Here is a 25,979-nt window from a genome sequence, read left to right on the forward strand (position 1 = left end):
AGTTACTTATTTGGGAGTCATTATTCTCAGTTGAGATTTCCTATTTTTCTACAGATATTTGATATTTCTTTAAACACCCTTATTGCTTACTACCTACATTTAGATATTTAATTATTATTGTAAGTTTAAATATCTCTTAATTCCTGAGGATCTAATATTTCTCGAAGTGTGTACAATTTTCCTCAAAAAGGGAGTTTTGGGACAAATTTTGAACTTTGTAAAAAAAACGTTATTATAATTATTTTACTATTATAGTAAAAACTAGTAATGTACATGGATAAGAAAAATTATTATGTGCAGTTTGAATTTTTATAATGTTTACAAGGCACTAAAGAAATATTTTCGCCCAAAGCTAATTGAAGATTGTTTTTTTCTCCTAATTATTCATCATGCATAATAATAGATTTTAAATCTTTAAAAAAAGCTCTTCAAATGTTATACTGGTAGCGAAAAATTCGGTTACCCTATAAAAAGAGCCCATTTGCATCTAAGTGCACTCAAAATGGATGCTAAGCTCCCAGCGAGTACGTATGATGTTACACAGCCTTCCTTTTGTTCGCTTTCCTAAATCTTTCGTGAATAAAAACTATTGTTTTGCTATTAAGAATTAATGAAAATCATATCTAAAAATCGCAACAAACTTACTTCTTTCAGTTCGCATTTAAAGAAATAAGAATGAAGAACAATAATTATGACAGAATAATAAATATTTTTTTTTTGCAGATGATTTTCTTCGACAGAGAATGAAAAGTAAAAATACTCATTATCTCGCATTTGATTTATTAAAGACATGTCAGCATAAGACTCACCATTTTTAGTTGTCAAACCAAATACAATTCTCTTGCAACGTCCTATAGTTGCTGTTTTTTTCAAGAACGAATGTCCTTCTTATTTGTCGAAATATGTCGCCAAATCTAGAATTCCAGTAAGACTTTGAAATCATATATTTTCCTTAATAATTCTATGATAAATATAGAAAAAAATAACGCGAATTAAATTTTAATTTGGCGTGTTTAACTTAAAAAAGCTTTTAAATTGTTTCAAAGCTTATTTGAATAATTTAATAAAGAAATAAAACGGAACTATATGCAGTCGCAAACGATTAGTTAAATTCTATACCACAATGATCTTTTCTTAATTTTTAAAGGAGTATAGTACAAATAGAGGCCCTTTTGTCAGGTTTTGAAATTTGTTTTTTGTCCATGCAAAGTTATTCTTAACGGAAAAACGATATAGACTATATTAAACCAGATTGTCAGAAAAAATCGGTTACATGTTGATCCAACATGTCCTTACTTTGAACCATTACATGATGCAAATTTACTGCAACATTCATAAAGTACTAACTTTAACAATAGTTTTGTTCATGTTAAACCATAGTAATCGTAATATGTAATCAAGCTTTAAAAGTGGGATGATAGTGTTCATTTAGTTTTATCTTAAAACTGTGACAAATTAAGCCTTTACAGTTTAACATGATCCATATTTTTTGTGTAATATTAATTATAAATTCTTTAGCACAGAAATTTTTCAGAACACTAAAAAAATATTTTTAAAATCAGGAGAAAAAAAAACTCAAGCCAGTTCACCATAATACGCTTAGAAAAAAGTATGGTCAAAATTACTAAGATACTGTAAAATGTACCGTATATCTAGCTTTATGAGAACGCCAGAAAGCTCGGTAACTTTACTCGAAGCTCTTTAGTAATGATTTTGGTAACTATAAAATATGGTTTTATAATCCGTGATAAAATGCCGTAAATATGATAAAATTTGGCAATTTTTTCGTGATACTTTAAGGCATGGTTTAGAACATGGTTAAATTAAATTTACAATTATGCATTCTTTACTATATGTATGGTAATAACAGCTATTTTTAAAACCATAATTTTTTGTAAACCGTTATCATAGGATGGAAAAATTACAAAATGAATGGTTTTAATATCATATATTTTGATTTTACCAGAAATATGTTTTTTTTCTTTTTGCCACAAATGCTATTACCATATAGTGCGGTAATTTTACCGAAATGTTTTGCTTCATGTATGAGTTTAATATAATACTTATTTGCACTGAAAATTTTGAAATTTTTCATAAATCAGGTTGTTTTTTACAAGCAGTAATAAAGTGATTTTATTTCAAAATTGAACAATTTATTTCGATCGTCTTTCTGAGAAATATTTGATCGGGAAAATATTTTTCAACATTCGATATTGCTACTCAGCGAAAACATTCAAATCCATAAAAAATATTTCAGTCAGATTCAATATTTGAAGTTTCGAGCAAACTAAAAAAATCTTTTTCTGCTCCTCTCTTCTGAAAAAGCACATTTGTCAATGACACCAAAGGATTTATTTCTTGAATTTCAATTGTTTCGGAACTTTAGTTTTGTTCTCAAGCAAATGATAGTTCTTGAGAATTTCCCATTGACTTTTAAATCGCTACGAATTTTCAATACCAGACTAAAACGATAAGATTTATTTTTTTGAATAGAATCTTTGAACATTATTTCCATGCATTCAGTTTAAGTAACTTTGATAAATATTTAAATATAATCAATTTCTATATAATACTTTTCCTCGTTTAATGCCATTCAAAAAGATTCAGGTTTAGATTTATATATTTTTCTGTATTTAACATAAAAAGATAATGGTTTAAAACTAATTCTCGTCTGAGAATTCTTATAGGTTAGATAGTCATAAGATAGGATATTTAATTAACAAAGTTTATCCACCTTCGTTTGGTTGCCATTCATATAAAACTAATAAAGGGTATTTGTCTGTTAATGTTTTCTTTATCTCTCATTTAAAAATACTTTCCTGAAATATATCATTATAATCTTTTCTTAGCAACAATCTTTGCAATAATTGCGCTTTTGATTTTGATTATTTTTCTTAATTAAAGCTTTGAAAAAAAATTTGAACCGTCGCTGTAAAGTAAAACTTAAAAAATTACTTTACCTAAAATGTTATGATAAAAGATTTTATAACAGCTTATAACTACTATTTTTAACCATTTACTATCTTGAAATAGTAAATAAGTCATATTTATTTTTTTATTATGATTTATATATATGTGTGTTCACTAAATCACGCAATTTGAATGATGATTATTGGAAATTAATATTCTTGAGAGCAAGTACTCTTAATGTTTTTGCGCACTGAACCATTATTTTATAGATATATACATTTTTGATGAATAGAATTTGTTAAGTTTTTGGAGTAACCGAAAGCTAAACCAGAGATATAATTACAAAGATATAAATGCAAAATGAGTCGATAAAGTTTTATCCTGATGGATTTGGGAACCAAATTTTTGATACAATGAAAACGCTTGGGATATTTTAATCGCATAATTACATTTTTTTAAGGACTGTAAATATGGGAATTAGTTGTAGAAGTAGGCAGTGGATCTATCTAGATTTTAAATAATTTACACTTGCATCATAACTTTTATTAGGTATTTGTTAATATTCCTAATGCCACTTGCCAGCAAGTCTACTCATTGAAACAAAGCAAATTTAAAGCAGAGGATGTGTTTTCTGTTTTACAGTGTCACCATTTAGGGCCAAGAATACGATTTCTGCCACATGCAAGCCACAGCCCATTTGTAGGGTGAAACCATTCATACATCCATTTATTCTTCCATGGATCGTAATTTTTGCCTGAATCAGCGAACGATCTATCCCCATATCCGTACCACCAGAGGTATTGATCTTTTAGGTGAGCATGGAGGACTTTGTAACCCAGCAGGTTTAACGCGCACCAGTCACCATCGGCCGACTGGTATCGAACTCACTACTTCTTGGACATGGCTCCAACACCCTACCAAACAGGCTATACCGGCCTTTTTTTAAGTATCGTTTAATAAAGTATAATCATTAAATGTACAAGTTGTTGATTTTTTTTGTTGACATCCTGCAAAATATCTGAAAGATCTGTAGAGCGAATTTATATTTGAAACATAATTACTTCGAACCTAATTACTGCATCTTTAAAAATTCTTTAAATTTCATTTGGAAAAAAAAAAGAAAAAAAACGCGGCAGTGGAATGGTGCAATATTCTATCTCAACATTGGTGCAATATATAGATCTTAACAATGTTTTATCATTTGTATCGGATAGAGAATTGGTTTAGAGAATATGTGGTGACTAAATACCACATGGTACTTTCAAAGGATACTAAGAAGAGAAAGGAACATCTAAATCGCGATTTGGAAAGTAAATTTTCTTTGAAGATCTTTCAGCTGAGATATCTTGAATTTGAGAGAAATGAAAGAGAGAGGAAGAAAAATATCTCGAAAATTTCTTATTGTCAACCTAAAAGCAATTAAACTCTAGCCAGTGATCTTCCAATAATTTTCGATACTATGTGCTAGCACCAAGGTTAAAACTGTATACGCAAAACTAAAAAAAAGATTACAGGTTGTAGCTGGTTGTAGGTAGGTTGTGGCTGTAGGTTGTTGCTGGTTGTAGCATTATGAACAGGGGATACCTTCACAGAGATTGAAAATTTTAAACGATAAGAAACTCTTGGTATTAGTAATGTGAACTGTTTCTTTTGAAGTGTTCCTCAATATATTTTGAAAATCACAAGCTTTGCTTTTAAAATGAAGACAAATTTAATGGAACAAGCATGAAAGATAATAATTTTCAATATATTATAAAATATTCAAAATAAAACCTCATTTATTAAGAGAAAGATAATAAAATGGATATGGGGTGCATTTTCGACGATCTGGTAGTAGTTTTTTAAACGCTGTTTGTCATATTTAGCCACCCTGTAGCAAGTAGTAATTTTGCTCTATGTGGTAAGCTAAGAAACGCTTGTGTATCAACTAGCAATAACCGAGCTTCGAATCCATATCACTTGTGCTTAAAACCACAATATTTTCTAAGCAATATCGGGTAAATTAAATTTTATTTTAACGCCTTGCATTTAATTTAATATTCCTTGGTCTTCTACACAGTGTCGATCCTTTTAATCTGGTAATTTGATTACCAATCAAATTATTGTTAGCACTACGTGTTCCTCCAATGCTGATGCTCTTATTAATGAGAACAATGAAATAATTCACAAATTTCAATGCAATTATTTTATGATATAATAATATAATGAGTCATGCTAATAAATTTTAGCATGACTTATTCCAGAATACATTGAACGTATTTTGTCTATACATGGAAGTCCTGTGTTGCAGTTTTAACTCAAGGAGGTATAATGCATTGTACATAAATATATTGTACAGTGCAACAAAAAGAAACGAACCACACTCAATAACCTTTGATCTAAAGATCGGATCTTCACATTTTAAGACGCAATCTTAATGGTTCGAGGGGTTCCCTCGATAATGCTAATTAATTAGTGCAGACGGTATTTTAAGTTACAACATCAGACACAACGCCCTTTCTCTGAATAAACATAATTTTTTTTAAACGGTTTCAGATTTCTGACCCCCAAGACATAGGGAGTAGCAGCAAACTGAGAAAATATTGTCCCCATAGTTTGGTCAGGAGAGTCATCCAAAATTTTGACCCCTTAATGTTAATTTTACTTTTTGCGTTATATCTCGAGAATTTTTTAAGCAAATTAAAACATTTTTGTGCACAGTTATAACATTCGTATATCCAAAGATAATTCCAAGCAAAAAAGTAAGTTTAAGTAAATATTTATTATTTTTTATTATATTATTAAATAATAGTCGAAAAGTTTTCAATTCGTTTTGCATTTGCAATTCCAAAGTAAGTAATTTCAGATAGCGAAATATTAAATTTTTGCGAAATCGGTTGAATAATTCCTGAGAAATCAAATTTTAAAGAAGTCGCAATACTTAAAAATTTGATTTCTCAGAAACGCTTCAATTGATTTCGTTCAAACATAATATGCTAATACGCAAAAAGTAAAATTAACATTAAAGGATCCAAACTTTGGATAGCTATCCTGACCGAATTATGAGAACCTTAATTTCACAGACTGTGGCTAACCCTAATGTTTTGGGGGTCGAAAAACCGAGTTCATTGAGACATGCTTTAAAAATAACTTTTCGGTTCAGGGCTTAAATTAATCATGCACAAATAGAAATTTTGAAAATTAAAACAGTATAAAACTAAATTTAACTTTTAGTATAAATTCTAAAGTGACAGAAAATTATTAAAGAAATTATTGTTATTTTTCGTGAATTAAACTTGAAAATTAGGAATGAAGTTACAAAAAATAATGATGGAAATACACTTACAGTACTGCATTGAATTTATCCTATGAAAAACTATCTCAATGAATTTTATTCATCATTTACTGTGGTATGTTATTTAAATCATTACTTCATTATCATGAAATTCATATTTCAAAAAGAAAAAGGAAAACTAAATTTTAATAAAAGTACCAAAGCCAACTTAATAATTGAGGAATTACTTAATGATTCACCTCGCAAAATAATCTTCTTAATCAAAATGTTCTAAGTATATGTGTGATATTAATTACGTCTTCTTTTTTGCTTTACATTTTTGCACAAACATTTTTATTAAGGAGTTTTTTTGGAAAAAAATGATTGCCATTAATCTCATTTCCCTTGGCTATTTTTAACCAGTTTTTAATTGTTGCAACAACATATATTTAATAGCATAGTTTTGCCATTAACCCCTCTTTCTTTTGGTTTTTTGAACCAGTTTTTACATATTGCAACACAGCATGCATTGAATATGATAGTTTTGCCATTAACCTTCTTTCCTTTGGTTTTTTGAACCAGTTTTTAGATGTTGCAGCACCGCATATATTAAATTGCTTTGTTTTGCCATTAACCGTCTTTCCTTCGGTTTTTTGAACCAGTTTTTACATGTTGCAACACAGCATGCATTGAATATGATAGTTTTGCCATTAACCTCCTTTCCTTTGGTTTTTTGAACCAGTTTTTAATTGTTGCAACAACATATATTTAATAGCATAGTTTTAACATTAACCCCTCTTTCTTTTGGTTTTTTGAACCAGTTTTTACATGTTGCAACACAGCATGCATTGAATATGATAGTTTTGCCATTAACCTCCTTTCCTTTGGTTTTTTGAACCAGTTTTTAATTGTTGCAACAACATATATTTAATAGCATAGTTTTGCCATTAACCCCCCTTTCTTTTGGTTTTTTTGAACCAGTTTTTACATATTGCAACACAGCATGCATTGAATATGATAGTTTTGCCATTAACCTCCTTTCCTTTGGTTTTTTGAACAAGTTTTTAGATGTTGCAGCACCGCATATATTGAATTGCTTAGTTTTGCCGTTAACCGTCTTTCCTTTGGTTTTTTGAACCAGTTTTTACATGTTGCAACACAGCATGCATTGAATATGATAGTTTTGCCATTAACCTCCTTTCCTTTGGTTTTTTGAACCAGTTTTTAATTGTTGCAACAACATATATTTAATAGCATAGTTTTGCCATTAACCCCCCCTTTCTTTTGGTTTTTTGAACCAGTTTTTACATATTGCAACACAGCATGCATTGAATATGATAGTTTTGCCATTAACCTCATTTCCTTTGGTTTTTTGAACCAGTTTTTAGATGTTGCAGCACCGCATATATTGAATTGCTTAGTTTTGCCATTAACCGTCTTTCTTTTGGTTTTTTGAACCAGTTTTTACATGTTGCAACACAGCATGCATTGAATATGATAGTTTTGCCATTAACTTCCTTTCCTTTGGTTTTTTGAGCCAGTTTTTAGATGTTGCAGCACCGCATATATTGAATAACATAGTTTTGCCATTAACCTCCTTTCCTTCGGTTCCTTGTTACATGCGGCAACTCCGCATATATTGAATATCATTGTTATGTATTTTGGAAAACTATAAATGGAACTTTTTCACTATTTAAAATTACTACTAAAATTACGAACCTACTGAATCACGAAAACTGCAAAAAATTATTTATATTCAAACATTTAAATGTATTCAAAACAAATCGTAAGAATACTTATCGCTTGAAACTCGAAATTAATTGAAGGGAATGATTATCATAAAGAAAAGAAAGCTAATTTTGAAATAATAGAGCGCCTAAGAATAGTACTAGTGTAAGTGGTGTCACAAACTCATCCATCCCCCTTCCTTTAGGAGGAAATTTAAGCAGCATGTTTTTATACTTTAAAAACCTTTCAGGTTTGAAACATCTCTTAGGAGCAATTAAAAAAAACATACGAATTTAATATCTTTGAAAGAATGTGTGAATGTGAAATTTAGTTAGTAATGAATCAAAATCAAGAATAATTTTTAATTTTAATAATTTTTTTCAGAAATGTACTTAATGTAAAATTAATTAAATGCAGAAATTTATCAATTTAATAATGTTTCAATAATATAATAAAAGCACAAACTACTTTTAAATTCAATTTAGTCCATTCTAACAAACCCTGGCAATTTTATTTTAATTAGAAGATATTCTTTGGTTATATGTTTGATTAACTTTTTTCTATGTGAGATGAATTTTCAGTTATTTCCACTGCCCTGATAGATATTCTTTTTCTCCCAGAAGAAAACATAGTGAAACCTCCGTTAAGCGGATATTCTTGGGACCGAAAAAATTGTCCGTTTATGAGAGTTGCCCGCTTACGGAAAGAGTACCCTAATAACGAAGTTTAATACTGTATATTGTTTTTATAATATTTTTAAAGATGTAGAAATTATTAAATAATATGCAATAACTATCTACAAGGATATTTGTTTAAACTTTATGAGAGATAAAAAAGAATATATAAAGAAGTTTGATATAAATACATAATTCTAGATCTAGCTACAGATAAATGAGTATAATTTTCCTATTAGCATATATACTCAAGTCAGACATATGATACCGAATAGGAACTTTTAGTCCTCAATCGGTTTCAATTATTAGGTTTAAATCCCCTTATACCTACCTATCATTTGATAGGGAACATGGTTAATACCTATTTGAAAGTAAACATTCAAGGACCTATGGAAGGAAATTCCCACGATTCACATTCAAGTCATGAGGACCTATGGAATTGATTATTCACAAGTGATCAGCTATCAAGTGTCTGAATAAATGTTTCATTCATATGAACATTTCAAAGATTACTTTCTGTTTACAGGTACAGAGAGCAAAGCACTTTTCTCCTCCAGAGTACCTCAGTGATTTCTGACGTCTCCGCTGTGGACACTTGAAATCACTGAGGTACTCTGAATGAGAAAAGTGCTTTGCCCTCTGTACCAAGTGCTCTTCGGCCCAGGCATCCCCTGAACATCTACTGGACTGCCTCGGTCTTTTAAAACAAGACCTTATTGAAAGACCCTTACTTGTTTTAGACTTTTTGAAGGTGAACAATCTCATGGACCTTGTCTAGCTAGGCGAGAAATGGGGATTTGAAAGAAGAAGAAGAAGATTACGTTTCAGTTCTCTTTTTTTCCCAGCTGTGTTAAATACAGTCTTCAAATTGATAAGAAAATTATAGAAATTTTCAATGGGGAAGAATCATTGAGAGCATTTAAGATGCCATTTCAACTTAAGGGGTCTCATAACCTGTGTGATCCATATGAAAATATCAAAAGATGCCGCTGTCCGAATTATTTCAGGAGAGCAGCATCAGTTTCTCTCCTTTCTTTACAACGATAAGGCAAGGTGACAGGAGAAAGATTGATTCTTCAGTAGTGAAATAGCTTAACATTATTTTTAGTTATGGATAAGGCAAAAAAATTATATGTTTTAAAAATGACAAAAAATTGCATTTTTTTCGTTGTAATTTAAAGCAGAAACATTATTTTTTCAAATTTAAAAAAAGTAGTGCCCGGTTTGTTGTTGTTGTTGTTGTTGTTAATTTTACGTCGCACTAGAGCTGCACAATGGGCTATTGGCGACGGTCTGGGAAGCATCCCGGAGAATGATCCGAAGACATGCCATCACAATTTTGATCCTCTGCGGAGGGGATGGCACCCCCGCTTCGGTAGCCCGACGACCTGCTAGCGAAGTCGAGCACAGTGCCCGGTTTGAAGAGATGGAAAATAACGGTTCAGGGCCAAAATAACTGTCCGCGACCGGTTACGGGAGTGTCCGCTTTGCGGAGAATGTACATAATGGTTTATTCATAGAAGATTCCCGGGGAATTAAAAATGTGTCCGTATTGAGAGGCGTCCGTTTTACAGGAGTGTCCATAACAGTATTTAGTTCCTTATTTTATGTTACGATGTGTAAAAGTACAGCTTTAATATTTGCATTGAATATATGATGGCAAACTAAACTTTTTTTAATATTAGAAATTATATTATTAGTAGTTCAATATAAGTTCGATAAACTCTTTTTTAAAATTTCAATAAAAGCTTTAAGCAAAATGCATTCAAATAGTAATTTGTATGCGATTAAATTATAAGCTGAAATATAAATTTTAATTCGCGTGTAGGTCGTCGGGTTACCGAAGCGGGGTGCCATACCCTCTGCAGAGGATCAGAATTGTGATGGCAAGTCTTCGGATCATCCTCAGGAATGTTTCCCAGACCGTCGCCAATAGCCCATTGTGCAGCTCTAGTGAGACGTAAATGAGCAACAACAACATAAATTTTAAACTTCAAAGCAGTTGCTAATAATAGGAATAACAACAAAAGATATGATAGCTTAAGCGTCTACTAAGCACGTGACGTCATAAATTGAGTTCTCTGAAGAAGAGGCTAATAAAACTCGGGAAAAGTAAACCTTACTGTTTAATAACCTTGAACATTTCCTAAGCAAAACAAAATTTATCTTAATTTTAAATCATGACTTGTTACTATTGCATTTACTTTCTCGGAGAGAAATCTTTCCTTTGTATTGATAGTTAAAATTATTAAAAAAGTAGATAATTTTGGATAAACATATTGATTTTTCAATTCTACGTTATTTTATTTTTTGACAAAGTTTTTATGACATAATTTCAAAGAAATGTCAGAAACTGGTAATGCATCTGATTTTTTTGCTTGCTTATTCAGGAAGAAAATATTCTATTTTTCGTCAAAACTTTTTTTTAAAAAAATTAAAACTTTCTCAAAAAAGAGTTGAAAGATACATGTCAGCTCAAAAACAAAACATATTTTCTCATCCGTAAAATGTTAAGGAAAGGCTATAATTTCTGTCACTTTTGACATTCTGTTTTGCAATTTTAAGATAAGAAATACACATAAAAACCAATAAAAATATTTTGCTGCTAGGATAAAATATAGTTGTCACAAAAACTTTTTTAGTAAAGGCTTACTTAAGAAATATTTAATAATAACATTTAAAAAAAACATTACTTGTTCTTTTTATACATTTTAATACATAGTTCATGAGATAAGAGCTTTATATTTTAATTCAATTATTATAAAATTTATTTAAAGTTTCTTTATTTGGTTCACCAATGAATTGTAATTAAACGAGGTAATGGAACGGTGAATGGATGAAATAGGAAAGGAGTGAATGAATACATTTATGAAAGGATGAGGAACCGAATGAAGAATCATGAATAGATGATAGAGTTAATAATCTCATTATTTGGTTCACCGAAAAATTGTAAATAAACGAGGTAATGGAACAGGGAATGGATGAAATAGCAAAGAAGTGAATTAATAAATTGATAAAAGGGTGAGAAACAGAATGAAGAATCATGAATAGATGATAGAGTTAATATAATAGTCTCAATATTTGCTTCACCCAAGAATTTTAAATAAGTGAGGTAATGGAACAGTGAATGGATGAAATAGTAAAGAAGTGAATTAATAAATTTATGAAAGGATGAGGAACCGAATGAGTGAGTTTAAAGAATCATGAATAGATGATAGAGTTTACATAATAGTGTGTCATTATTTGGTTCACCAAAGAATTGTAAATAAACTTGGTAATGAAACAGTAAATGAATGAAATAGTAAAGAAGTGAATTAATAAATTGATGAAAGGGTGAGGAACAGAATGAAGAACCATGAATAAATTATAGAGTTAATATAATAGTCTCATTATTTGGTTCACCGAAAAATTGTAAGTAAACGAGGTAATGAAACAGTGAATGGATGAAATAGTGAAGAAGTGAATTAATAAATTTACGAAAGGATGAGGAACCGAATGAGTGAGTTTTTAACAATCGTGAGTAATTGATAAAGTTAATATAACAGTCTCATTACTTGTTTCATCATAAATGAGCGAGTTAAGGGAATGATGGATGGAGAAAATAGCAAAGGAGTGAATTAATGAATTTATGAAATGGTGAGGAACTGAATGAGGCAATTTAAGGTATGGTGAATGAATGATAAAGTTAATAGAATAGTGCGCAGATAAGAAAGCAAACTATAATAATAAAGTAGTATAGGTGGACGCCTAATTAGTAAAAGTAGTAGTAAAAAGTGTAGTTGTAAAAAATGTAGTAGTGAAGGACAAGCAAAAAAATGAGTAAATAATACTGTGATTGAATCAGTGAGCGAAAATGTGAGTCGAAAGGAAATTGAATGATCAGTTAAACTGAGTGAACGAATAGAATAAGGCAGCGGTTCCTATTTTTTCCTGCTATGGATTACAAGTTTCTGACGACGGGAACCCGACCTCATAGTTAAAGTAAATAATTGAAATTATGTACGTATTAACCATTAAAAATTGACTTTATTTTGATTTTTGAACTTTTCAATATTTAATCATAATATTTTTTTTCATTGTTTTATCGTTTAATAATTTTAAATTATGTTTTATGTTCGACAGTTGAATTTGCAGTCTTGAAGAGGAATCTAGTCTAGCTGAAAATTTATTTTTAATAATTGCTATAAAACAAGAACTGTTAAAAGTATTAAAAATGAATATTATGGAAACATATTTCTTTATAAAAGAATTCAGTCATTGTAATTTAATTTGAAAATAGCAAAGCGTAATGCTTTTGAAATTTTTATGAATAAATGTCCTTTTTATTCTACTTCATAATTATTGTTAGAAAAATTATATATATTTTTTAAAATTTTCATTTCTCTCTTTTTGGCATTTAATTAATTCCGGCACTTGGCATTTAGCATTAAATAATTTCATGAAGCAATAGAAATAGGTGAATGATGGATTTTTAAATATAGTTAATTATAATTACAGATTTCAAAAATGTTTAAAGCAAACTTTTAAAGAATTAACAAAGGCATGTCTTAGAAGAATGGGATGCATTTTAAATCAATTATAAAAAATCGATTATCATATTTATATCGTGGAATTTTATTATCGTCCAAGTTCTATATGCCAAACTTTATTACGTTTATTGCTTTGTCGTGATTATATGGCATGTTGTGCTTAATGGTGCTCCGATGAATAGTATTAATTAAGTATCCGTTCAAGCTCTATATGCCAATCTTTATTACGTTTTTTATTTCATTGTGATTCTATGCCATGTTGTGATTGATGGTGCTCCGATGAATAGTATTATTTAAGGATCCGTTCAAACTCTTTATGCCAATCTTTATTACGTTTATTACTTCGTTGCGATTCTATGACATGTTGTGATTGATAGTGCTCCGGTGAATAGTATTATTTAAATATCCGTCCAAGTTCTATATGCCAATCTTTATTATGTTTATTGCTTCATTGTGATTCTATGGCATGTTGCTATTGATAGTGCTCCGATGAATAGTATTATTTAAATATGCATTGTATGCATATAACTACTACTGCTTTAAAAAAAAACATTGTCATTCCTATTTCGCTTATTGCTTTGTTGTGATTTGATGGCATATACTAGTGAATAGATACATTATACTATGCAAGTATGCATTGCATGTATATAACTGCTATTGCTTTAAAAACGTTGCTATTATTTAACTCATTGCTTTATTGTGATTTGGTAGCATATAATAGTAAATAGAAGCAGTGTATTATGTAAGAATGCGCTGTATGTATATAACTACTATTACTTTAAAAAATACTGCCTTTCCTCTTTAATTCACTGCTTTATTGTGATTTGATGGCATATAATAGTGAATAGATACAGTGTACTATGTAAGAATGCGTTGCACGTATATAACTACTATTGTTTTAAAAAATATTGCCATTCCTATTTAACTCATTGTTTTACTGTGATTTGGTGGTATATAATAGCGAATAGATTTTTTGTACTATGCAAGAATGCATTAAGTATATAATTACTAGTATTTTAGAAAAAAATATCATAGTTTGTGAATGTTTTGCTTCTTAATTTCTGCTGCATATTATAATGAAAATTGGTAATTTATTTTTCAGATAATTTACCTAAGGGATATTCATTAACAAGAGGCTGAGAGTCATAATAAAATCTGAATGAGAAATGCTCAAGGAGCCACCTATTGCTGCTTGCATCATTGAAAACTTGCTTTTCCTCTTTGTTGCTTCCGTACCAGTTATTTGTGAGTATTCATATCGTAATACATATTTTTTGTGCAACGTGTAGTCGGATTAGCTAAAAATAGTAAATTAGAATCAGATTAATTAGAAATAATAATTAGATTAATTAGATAAGAGAACCTAAATTGGCTATCATCGAAAAGTTTAACAAAAGTATTCTTTAACAAACTTTATTGCTTATCATTGTTATTCAGTCTACAGTATCTTGCCATAACCTTTCAAACTAAAATCATTTTTAAATTGTGTTCTTTGCTAAGTTACTTTTCCGAAATCCCAGGAATTAAAGTGATTTGAGAAACCAAATAAAAGTCTAGTAATTTGTTCCAATGTGAAAATAATGGCGCGTTCCATGAGGAGAATCACGTTTTCCCGTACCTGATGCACTTTAGATTGCCATTTAAAATAGAAAGACAAAATAGCTTAAAAATTTGTTAAATAACGTAAAAAAAACTTATTAAAACATACAAATTACTGTTTTATTTATAATATATTGCAGGTATTTCGATCTAGGTATTGTAGGCATTTCGATATATTGTAGGTACTTGAAGCAAAAACTTCTTAAATAATAATGAATATGGTAGTAACGAAATATCATAACGATTACCTCAGAACATTTTAAAGAAACAATATGAAATTTAATTTTGCTTCTAAATTTATTTACTTTCAAACGCATGTGTTAGTTGCAAGTTCGAACCAAAACTATCTACATATAATCAATATATGTAGCTATTCTGGAGTTTGATTTTCTGTGAAGTTCCCTTTTGTTTCTAGTCATAAATATTTTTCATTTAAATCTCATTAACGTCTGTCAAGTTTTAGAAATTGGCGCCTGTTTTATGAGCTCTTAATTGTCAACAGTTTTTTCCAATTTGTATATTTTTGAATTAAGTAACTTCTTGTATCATAACTGAAATAGTAAAAGTGTTAGCTAAAGAGAAAATTATAAATTAATTATTTTTGATAATTAGCAAACTAACCCATACTTGATTAAAAAAATCTTCTTTGGCTTCAAAAATATGCAGATGAAAATAAAAGTCGACATGTTTCAAACGACGTATTTCATATTTTTGAACCAAATTTAGTTTTCTTTTGAGTAATATCTTACCACTTCCATTTCCTGGGATTATTTACTTAAAACTAACCATTAATTAATAACAAATTATTGACTAATAATAATTTTTGTCAATTAATTATTATTATAATTATTTTAATAATTATTAATTATTATTATTATAATTATAATTATTATAATTATAATTATTATAATTATAATTATTATAAATATATTATTATAATTATTAATTACTAATCGATTAACATTATTTTTAATTATTAATTAATGACTAAATTGCTTAGGCAATATTTGCACTTATTATTTGAATCATAATAGAAATTTAGAAAACTTAATTTTTATATCAAGTTATTGCAAATATAATTTGCACTTAAAAAAAATAAAATATACTTTAGAATGTCTTGTTTCTTATTTCTCCAGGTTCTCGCCCCGACGTTCCACTTCGAATAAGCATGCTTCACATTCCCAGTCCTGTAGTTACAGGAGACAGTGTTCACTTACAGTGCTGGTATGAGCTTGGAAATGAAACTTTATATGCCGTCAAATGGTACAAAAATATGAGAGAGTTTTTTAGATATGTACCAGGTTCCAACCCATCTTTTAAAATCCTCCCACAAGTCGGCGTTCAGGTCGATGTAAGTTTTATGATTATTTCGAAAATTTTTAATGTTATTTTTCTTGCACGACTTATGGGGCTCTTTCCTTCAAACCAAACTCAACCGTTTAAGAGGGGGGGTATAGATTTAGTGCGATTATAATAATCTTAATTTCATTATAAACCATTGTGTTGTATGGTGTATATTTAATGTACCCAACTTTCAAAATATTTTAAATACAAAATAGTGACCTTATTAGAATTAGATAAATATAATAGGTGTTATTATATTAATTTAATTGCATTTTCCAACTTTCAGTAAAATCCACGTCAAAATTCTTGATAGTGCCATCGAAGGATTTTGATTATTTATGTCGGTTTCAACGCGTTTCTTGATGGTCCAACACTATAGGATGGTCACTATCATCCAACATTTTTCATCATGTGTTCATGGTTTTTGATATACTTACAAACTTCCATCATTTCAGGATAGAAAATGTTGTTTTAATACTATAATAGTTGACCATCAAGAAATATTTGATTTTCATGGGCCAATAAAATGTTAACAACTTATGATGTAAGATGTTTCGTTGCTATGACTGTGTGACTGTCTCCCGTTATATTATGTTTGGTACTGTTGAAACAGATGTTATTCTCTGCTATGATGGTTAACCATCGGATTAAGTTTGGTACTGTTGAACCAAGAATATGCATCATATTATGTTGGAAGATGATGCTTTACTATTTTGATGATCAACCCATGAGTTACCTTTGGTCATTAACAACATTTATCACGTAATGATAGTATATGTGAAGTCAATGCTATGATAAATCATCAAATGAAGTTAGTTACTGTTGGACCAGAAAAAATTATCATTTCGTGTTGGAAGATGATGTACTTATTTGATTGCTGCAAACAGAAGAAAATAAGAATCTCTGTTGAATTATGTAAGTTATTAAAACTCTTATAACCAAGTTCATTGTTATCAGATAAAATATTTTTACTTGAGTTTTTCTCTAGAAGGGATTTAATGATATAAATACTATATGAGAACTTATTGGACACCCTATATAAAATACCACTTTTCTGCTTTGCATTTTTGTCAGTAGTATTTACTCGCTGAATTTTAAAAACCTTTTTTCTTCAATATTGTTTTGTTTATGCACTTTGAAGAGAAATGATTTATTTTTGTTGAAAATAATATTTCTCATTTATCGTTAAACATGTTTTATGTTTTCAGTAAATGTGAAAATTATTCTGCGAATTTATGAATAAATAGCAAAATATTTTAAAGCTGTCATATTTTTGAAACTCCATGATAAGTAAATATAATTTATGCCATTTACATAAGTTTTTCTGCCGCCATAAATCATTCAGTAACTTTTGAAGGAAAATTGTGTAGTTTTTTTTTCCTTTTTTATCATAAAAGTTGAACCTCCCACTGTTCTCACTGTTTTTTGAAAGAGGAAACAAAATAGTTTACGAAAATGGAAAACAGTTTATCTTCGGAAACCAGTTGCCAAAGAAAATTCAATCCTCCATTCACGGTAAAGATGAATGTATGAAAGTTATTTAAAATCCATCAAAGAAAATGCGAAAAGTGAGAATACATTTATGATCAAAAATCAGTTTTTCACCTTGTAAAGACTTCCTCCAGCTGCATTTTTTTATTCTATAGTTGTAAAAAGCGTTTGAAGGAATGCTAATCATGTGATTTATTATTCCTATATTGGGATTTTCTAGGAAAAATTTCAATAAATTCAGTTCACGCGTTCCATTTTTGAATAAAACAATCTTAGCAAAAATTTGAGACAAAGAAATAAAATACCGTCAACTACAAGAAATGTTAAGAAAAACAAGCAAAATTTGAACAACAATAACTGCAATAAAGCACAGCAAAAAATAAACAAATATATATGTTAAAGTACAAACAATATGCAATCAACAATTGTTAAGAAGGGTAAAGGTTTGACAAAAGATATCAAAAGAAAATATGAACAGAAAACAAGAAATCGTTTGGTACACGTGCTGAAATAAAAGAACAAAACATTTTCAGCAATACATTGATAGTAATTCTCTTTGAATTTTCTTACGCTTAAGCAGTGGAGAAATAAAGAGCTTCAACTATGACGCAAGAGCATGTAGAAACGATGCGTTTTTTCAAAGCGTGACGAAATGGTAAACACTTTCGCCATAGCAGTTTCAGCGCCACACTACGGTAAACATTTTAACTACCAGCTCTATTGGTGAGCGGTTTCTTTATAACTATTGTTGAACATCCAACCCAGTATTGGGTTTACGACTACGAACGTTCAGCTCTGTAGCCTTGTAATTTTGAACCCAATCCAGAAGACAAGGAAACTCCTGGATCAAATATTCGAAGAAATTTGCCTTCGCGGAGAACTTTTCGATGAAGGTAACCTGTATTTGCGTTACATGGATAGGAAAATCACGTAAACCTTACACGGATAGCCTGACAGCAGGGGGGCACTAACCTATGATCCATCTACCACTGAGGATATTTTACGTCAGCATTGTGGTAGATGCGAACCGGGCGCGGAATTCATATCGACTAGCCATCGCTGGAATTCGAACCCGCCCACCTCATTAAAAGCCGAATGCTCTATCCCGTGAGCCACCACGGCTATATATTGATGAGTTTATCACTTTCTTTAATTATTTTTAATTGAATTTATTTTGAATCATTTGGTTATTTGCTTTATTTTAGTTACAGGAAAAGCTTAGAAGTTAATTCTTTAAAGATATCGTGTAGCAATGAAGACAAAAATACTTATTGTAAAGCAGATTAATTAATTTAAATATTTTAATTTTTCACCATTATTCTTGTTCTTAAGTTTATTTCCTCATTGCATAAAGTACATATTTGAATGAATGATGTGCGAAAGAATGATTTGAAACTAAAGAATAAATTCAGAAAATCATTATTAAAGCAGATTTTCTTCTTTTCTTTTCTTCCTGTTTATATTATCATTTATTGTATGACAGAATGAAATAAATTGGAGTAAATAAAAATATAGCAGAAACACTTTTTTCGAGTTACAGAATTAAAATTTAAAACAAAAGATAAATAATTTATTAGGAAATTTTATATTTTTGCATAAATACTTAATATAAACGAATTTCACAATGGCAACAGAAATTATTCTGTTCTGTTTTAATTCAATAAATATTACTGGAATGAAGCAAGAAATATAACAAAAACACTTTCTACGTTTTACAGAAATAAGACCTAAAATTATAGATTAAAAATAGATAAGTATATTTTATATTTCTGCATAAATTCTTAATATGAACGAAATTCTCTACGCTTACAAAATTATTTTATTCTGTTTTTATTCAATAAATATTATTGGAAGTTAGTAAGAAATATAACAGAAATACTTTCTACGTATTAAAGAACTAAACTCTTTAAAAAAAAAGAAAGTTATGGAATGGGTTTGGAAGTTTTATATTTGTTTCATATATGATTAATATGAATACATTTCAAGAGGCTAATAGAAATTCCTCGTTTCTATTTTTAATCAACATATGCTTTTGGAAGGAAGCAAGAAAAACACAGTTTTAAAACTTTGCTCACACACAAAGTAGTAATTCAGTCCCTACATGCGATAAATTTAATCATCATGTTATAATCCTACAAAAGTAAGCAGAAATATGACCTAAAAACTACATTATAAACTAAAAAGTATCAATTATTACATTCTACAGTATCAACTAATCGTTTTCTTTAAACTTTAAAAGTGGGCGCAATAAGCCAGTTAGGCATGAAGAAGCGTTTAAGAAAGCGTATTGATAAAGTCAGAATGGATTTTAAAGTTTTATCGTTCATGTTTTAAACATTTTATGAAAACAATTAAAGGATTAAAGAATAATAGGATTAATAGATAAAATATTAATAATACCAACTATTAATATGAGCAAGTAAAATCTGAGACAGTTATAATTCTTAGGAAGAGAAGTAAATAGTTAACTACATTAAATGTTTACAATATTTACAATTATAAAGAATAACAGAATGAGTCAATTAATAATTAGAAGACTAAAGTGTTGGCTACTGTAGTATTAGGAATGAAACACAAGCGAAATTTTAGCATATATTGGTAAAAAGAATACACAGCAAAAACTGAACCATCGATTATTCTGTTTTTTTTTTTTAAATACGTTGAAGCATATTATTTTCGAATGAAACAAATTTTTCATAACAATGAAACCAAAAGTTAATATTAAAACAAAATACAAATGCAAAATAAACCCCAAGAAATGTTTTAAAAAAACAAAGAAAGTTAAAAATCTAAAAACTAAGATGAGGAAATAAAATGTGAATACTTATTCGTCTAAGGAAGATTAACAAAATGTGGTCAAAATTAAGTGTTAAGAAGAATTTTTTTAATAAATTTTTCGAGGAACAAAGTGTTTACATGTATTAAGAATAAAACACACAATAAAATGTTAACCGTAACAAGTTCTATCTGAAAAAAAACAACCGTACCATATTCCTGCTTCTTATTGTAACGTCTACACCGATCAACAACATTGATTTTATTTTAAAAATGTATAATATTTTAAAAATATCAAACCTTTAATTTACTTAAAAATGCCAATTAAAAATATGCTAAGAAATTCAGTTAAAAAACTCATAATAAAGATTTTAACTCATAATGATAGAAAAACTCATAATAATAGATTTTATGTCCAACAACTAAATTTGCAGTCCTGGAGCTTTGTCCAGCCTTGTACTGAATTTGTTTTTTAGTATTTTCATAAACTTAAAAAATATAAAATGAGCCAAATTATGACTTTCTTTTAAATAAAAACTAAAATGAACTGCTATAAGCGTTGAAAATGAATTCTAGGGAAATATATTTCTTTAACATCCTATTTAGTTTGATTTGAAGATCCCTTGTGGGAAATATGCATGGGATTTTTTTTAAATGCATGTCTTTTTCATTATTTATTCCACGTATTGTTATTGAAACAAAATGTAATTTTTTTTTGTTTAAAAAGGGCAATATATTTTTTATTTTCATTTTAGTTTAAATAATTTAATAAAGGCAAACGAAATGCTGAATAAATAGTGGTTTATTAATTTGATTTTAATATAATTAAAAGTTTCAAAATAATTACGGGTTAAAAAAAAGCACTAAGTCTCAAAATATCGTTAACTCTTCCACGGAACCCTAGGGTTCTACAGAGCAACATTTTGGAAGTGCTGGTCTATGCCGTTCAACAATTTCAATAATTTTATTTCGAGAAATATATAAAATGTATTTAAAATATCAAAAATTAAATATGTCGAGTAACTTATTAAGTCAAAATCTGCCAAGAAATTCAGCTATAAGGCTATGATCAATGTTATTTATACTGTAGTATTTTGTCAAACAAATCATAAATAATAACTTTAATTTCATTAAATTTCTTAAGAAAACATTTGCTGCATTTTAACAAACTGTAGAAATCAGTTATTAAAATATCCCCGAACACTGTTATAAATTTCTAGAAAAAATTTCTAGAATACGGTAAAATAACAATTAAATAAATAACAATTTATTTAATTGTTATTTCACCATATTCAAACAAAACAATCAAATAACTATAAATAAGATGGTACTCGCACTGTTAACTGTGAGAAAAACCATTTTTTGACTGATTTCACCTAATACGGTTAAAAAACCAGAATGTTTTCGAACCAACTAAGTCCATCCAATAAAACCACTTAGTTCCTAGCAACTGTGTTCATGTTATAGATGAGAGGGCTATTCTGTCAATATCATGACCGACAGAACTAGGGCTCGGATCCCAACGTTGGCACCACAATATTCTCTTCCAAACATGAAGAGTTTCCATTGTCCTGCACGCTACAACGCCAATTACCTAATAAAAAGCCTAGATGTCCAGTTAAATTTCTTTTCTACGGTGCTGAAACCATGTTAGTTGAAAATGGTTAAAAAAATCCGTACAGTTTTGTATTCATGGTCTTATAACTATGTTTTTTGTAAACAGTTTCACAACCGTGAAGGTAAAAAATGTTCTTTTTACCTTCTTTTGAACAGACTGTTGCCGGTTAGTTCATCATAATTTTGAATAAAAATTCTAACAGTGTATTATGATATCCCCGTCATATTTCAGACCATCAATGGGTAAACTTTCATCATAGGGTTATTTCAAACATCCCATTTGATCATCTGACTATTATAGTAGAAGAATTTTAGCCATTCAATTTGGGATATACACTATCTACCAATAAGTATTTGGACATGTGTGATTGAAAAGAAAAACAAACTTTATTCATAATCAATTGACACGAGAGGCAATTACAATGTGAACCCTCTAGGGCATACTTTCCACAAGTCCATTTGTGGCGGCTAGGGGTATTTTCTTCCACTCGGCTTGGAGAAGACTTGTAAGTTCCTTCACTGATTTTAGACGGTAGTACACCCCTTAATTCGGCGATCCAACTCGTTTCAGAGGTTCTCGATAGGGTTCAGGTCTGGGCTCTGGGCAGGCCAGTCCATTCGATTAACCCCCCTGGCACGACACCAAGCCTTGGTGACCCTTGCAACATGACAGCTGGCATTGTCGTCCTGGAAGTAAAAACGGTACACCCAGTGAAACTGTCACAACGTAGGAAGCATATTGTCATCCAAAATAGTGCAGTAGGCTTCTTGCATGGGACTAATGCCGATGTTGTTCCCTGCACGATATATACCGGCGGAAGGTATGATGTATCTCAGGACCGCAGATATAGTCATTTGCATAGGTGTCCAAATACTTATTGGTAGATAGTGTACTATAACTTGCGAAATCACTACTTAATATAGATATTTTTAAAATCCTTTTCTAAAGAACGTTTAATATACACATTGAAAATCGGCTAGTAATTTTCAAGTAAGGAGAAAACTAAAACGGTTTTGAAATTTGGTGATATCACTTCTGAGGAAGGTGTAACTGAAAATATAATATTCCTTTTGATTGATTGTAGAAACAAAGAGAAAGTAAGAGTTATTAGAGTCTTTAGGTGATCAAACTGGTTTTGACCTTCGCATCCCGCCTGTATTACTGTGGTTCAACAGTTTCTAATGCATTTTTCTTTTTTCCTTAAGTGTTATTTATTTAACATATTAGTGTAAATGTGAATACTTCACTAAATAAGCTACATTAGTAGTTTACCAGATGGTGCTCCGCGGAACCCTTGTGTTCCATGGAAATGTCCCAGAAGTTCCGAAAGTTAGGACAACGTTATCAGCTACAAAGCGCTGCAGTGAAATTTATATTCAATTAAGTTTCCATTAGTTTCTTAATAATGATTTTTTAACTGTTCTGAACGTTTATTTTAGTTTTTCTTTATTTTTATTAAAACGAAAACCGTATTTCGGCTTTTTCATTTTTAGTTTATGCATAAAATAAAAGAAATTATAAAATAGGCTAGATGAAATTGCTAATTAAACAGTCTGACATAAAACCCAATTTTAACTAGTATTCTTTAAACTTTGCGATAAAAATATTTCATTCTTCATTCATTCATTAAATATTTTCAAAACCTTTTTAAAAAATTAAATTTACGAAAAATTTTCAAAATAAATAATGGTCATTAGTTACAGAATATTTTTCATAATTGCTAATGAAATTTCCTCTGAGTCTCAGGGTTCCTTTGAAAGAAGGTCGATCACTTAGGGTTCCTTAGCCGAAAAAAATTTGGAACCGCTGCACCACACTATCTACACTAATGAGTATATTTTTTTTGTCTTCATTTTTGACAAATATTAGTAAAATATGCATTAAAGAGGTGATTAAAGAACAGCCGGTGTACATTTTTTCAAACATGCAGAAATAAAATCTGGAGGCTTTGAAATTATTTCAGTAAGAAAGCTTTTCATGTGTCAAACTTTACAAAGATCAGGTTCAATTAGCTGTAGCTTTACTTTCCATTTTCCTACCGAATAGCCTGGTTTGATTAATTACAGCAAAATAAGTTTCCTCAGAACCTTCACTACTTAAAGTTAATATTCGATAACTTTCTCCATATAATTCATTAATTAAAACTTATGTAACCATAAACTTGAAGAACGCTAGGAATCATTAATTAATACTAATTATGTTCTCTATGTAAACTAGAGTTGTTACTTTCTTTTAGTAGAGTTATTAATACTTCAGTAAAAAAAACAGTAAAGACTGATAAAGTTAGTGGTATGAGGAAGATAAATGGGGCATTTTATAAAAGATGTTTATAAAAGAGATTTTATATCTAAATAAGTTGGTAAATACGCAGAAAAAAATTTAACGCAGCAAATTTAGCGAATATGAAACACTCTAATTTTACCTTAAAAAATTTAAATAAAGGATCACTACAGAATTTTTGTGATATTTTTTATTCGAATATCGTAATTTTAGTGAAAAAACATAATCGAATTTGTTCTCTTTTGTTCTTGTCTAAATCATCACATTTAAGGATAAAATATTATAGGAAAAGATTTCCTATTGCTTGAATAAATAGCAAACCTACTTTTACAGAAAATCATATCTTAGAGTGTTTTCTAGCAAAATTTAAATGCTTTGTAAATTTAATGGAATTTTAAATGCTGTTTATATTCATTTAAGTGCCGTGTACAATACAAAATTAGAGTTCACTAAAGAGTTATTATTAGAAATGTAATTTTTTTTTTCAGAATTATTCGCATAGCTAATGTAATCTTGTAAAAGTTGAAACAGAGAAAACATATACTTGTATATCCAAAAATGATAACGATTTTAAAAATCAAAGAATAACGAAGGGGCACAGTTCGATGCATTTTGATTTGAACATCAGGAATTTATTCTTTTGAAAATTCAAATGTAATTATAAAGTTCATCAACAGGTGACACTATTGACAATAACGTGGTGCAGCCTGGGAAAAATTGAATCACTCAATTTAACTCACGTACCTATAAATATTTTTAGTTGGGGTAGTCTACATATTTCTATATCAGTCAACTCCACAGTTTTCCCAACTATTTTATTATAGTTTTTTCAAGTCATCAGCGCCATCTTATGACAAGCTTTGTAACTAGTTTGTAAAATTCGTGAGAATAAATCTCATTTCTTAATGAGAAAGAAGCTACTTCTCTTTTTCTATAATCATTTTTTTCAATCATTTTGGGGATAAATGAAAAGTTTTCCTCATTGAATGCTTACGCTCACATTCCAAACTAGCAGCTCAATTCACAGATAATATTTCTATGTCTTTGTTCTTAGTCTTCGGGAAACTACAAATTAAACTCAATTTTAAAGTTTCCAGCAAATGCTTGATTTAGTACCTCTTACTTATAACAAGGGAATGTTAGTCTTCATTTCATCTGACTTTCTTTACAATTCAGTATTTTTCATTTATTTCAAAATTTAAGTGAAATTTTACATTAATGCAAAAATATAGCTTATTTCATTTTGACCCACTCAAAAAAGTATAAATTTCATAAATGTCTAATCAAATATGGATGAAAATTTTATGCACTCTTAATAAACCAAGTACAATTCTATAATTATCTAACAATAATACCTGAGTTTTGTTTCAGATGTCAAAATCAGACAACCAGAGTGTGTTTTTAAAAAATCTTAGTATGGACAGCCACGGCAACTATACATGTCAAATTTCCACTGATAAACCTCATTTTAGATGTGTGCAGAAAACAAAGGAGCTTCAAGTAGTGGGTAAATTTATTTCTTCTTTTTTATCATTGAAATGTCTAAGAAATCAATTAAATCCATCCTTTAAACCGTATTAGTCAGTATGATTTGAATCACAAAACCTCATGCATAAAGCTATAAATAATGCATTCATAATTCTAAATAATCCTTAACTCGCAACTTCCTGATTTTTTTTTCAAAGAGAAAGAAAATGAAATACGTGTTTTAACTTTGTCTTAAAATTCAGAAAGAATTTATAGTGTTCGTTACCTGGTTCACTATACGTTTCCATCAA

General features: G+C 29.4%; 1 protein-coding gene across 1 annotated transcript in view; it reads left to right on the top strand.

Moving 5' to 3' along the window:
• The window catches only part of LOC107443942 (cell adhesion molecule 2-like), a 69,455-nt gene that overhangs the window by 31,550 nt on the left and 11,926 nt on the right, over positions 1-25,979 (top strand). Inside the window, exons 2-4 of the mRNA XM_016057967.3 lie at positions 14,197-14,339; positions 15,830-16,044; positions 25,573-25,708. Of these exons, the coding sequence (XP_015913453.1) occupies positions 14,261-14,339; positions 15,830-16,044; positions 25,573-25,708 (430 nt within the window). The 5' untranslated portion in view covers positions 14,197-14,260. The remainder of the gene's footprint in view (positions 1-14,196; positions 14,340-15,829; positions 16,045-25,572; positions 25,709-25,979) is intronic.

The sequence above is a fragment of the Parasteatoda tepidariorum genome, chromosome 6 (genome assembly GCF_043381705.1).
Source record: "Parasteatoda tepidariorum isolate YZ-2023 chromosome 6, CAS_Ptep_4.0, whole genome shotgun sequence".
In the NCBI taxonomy this organism is placed as follows: domain Eukaryota; kingdom Metazoa; phylum Arthropoda; class Arachnida; order Araneae; family Theridiidae; genus Parasteatoda; species Parasteatoda tepidariorum.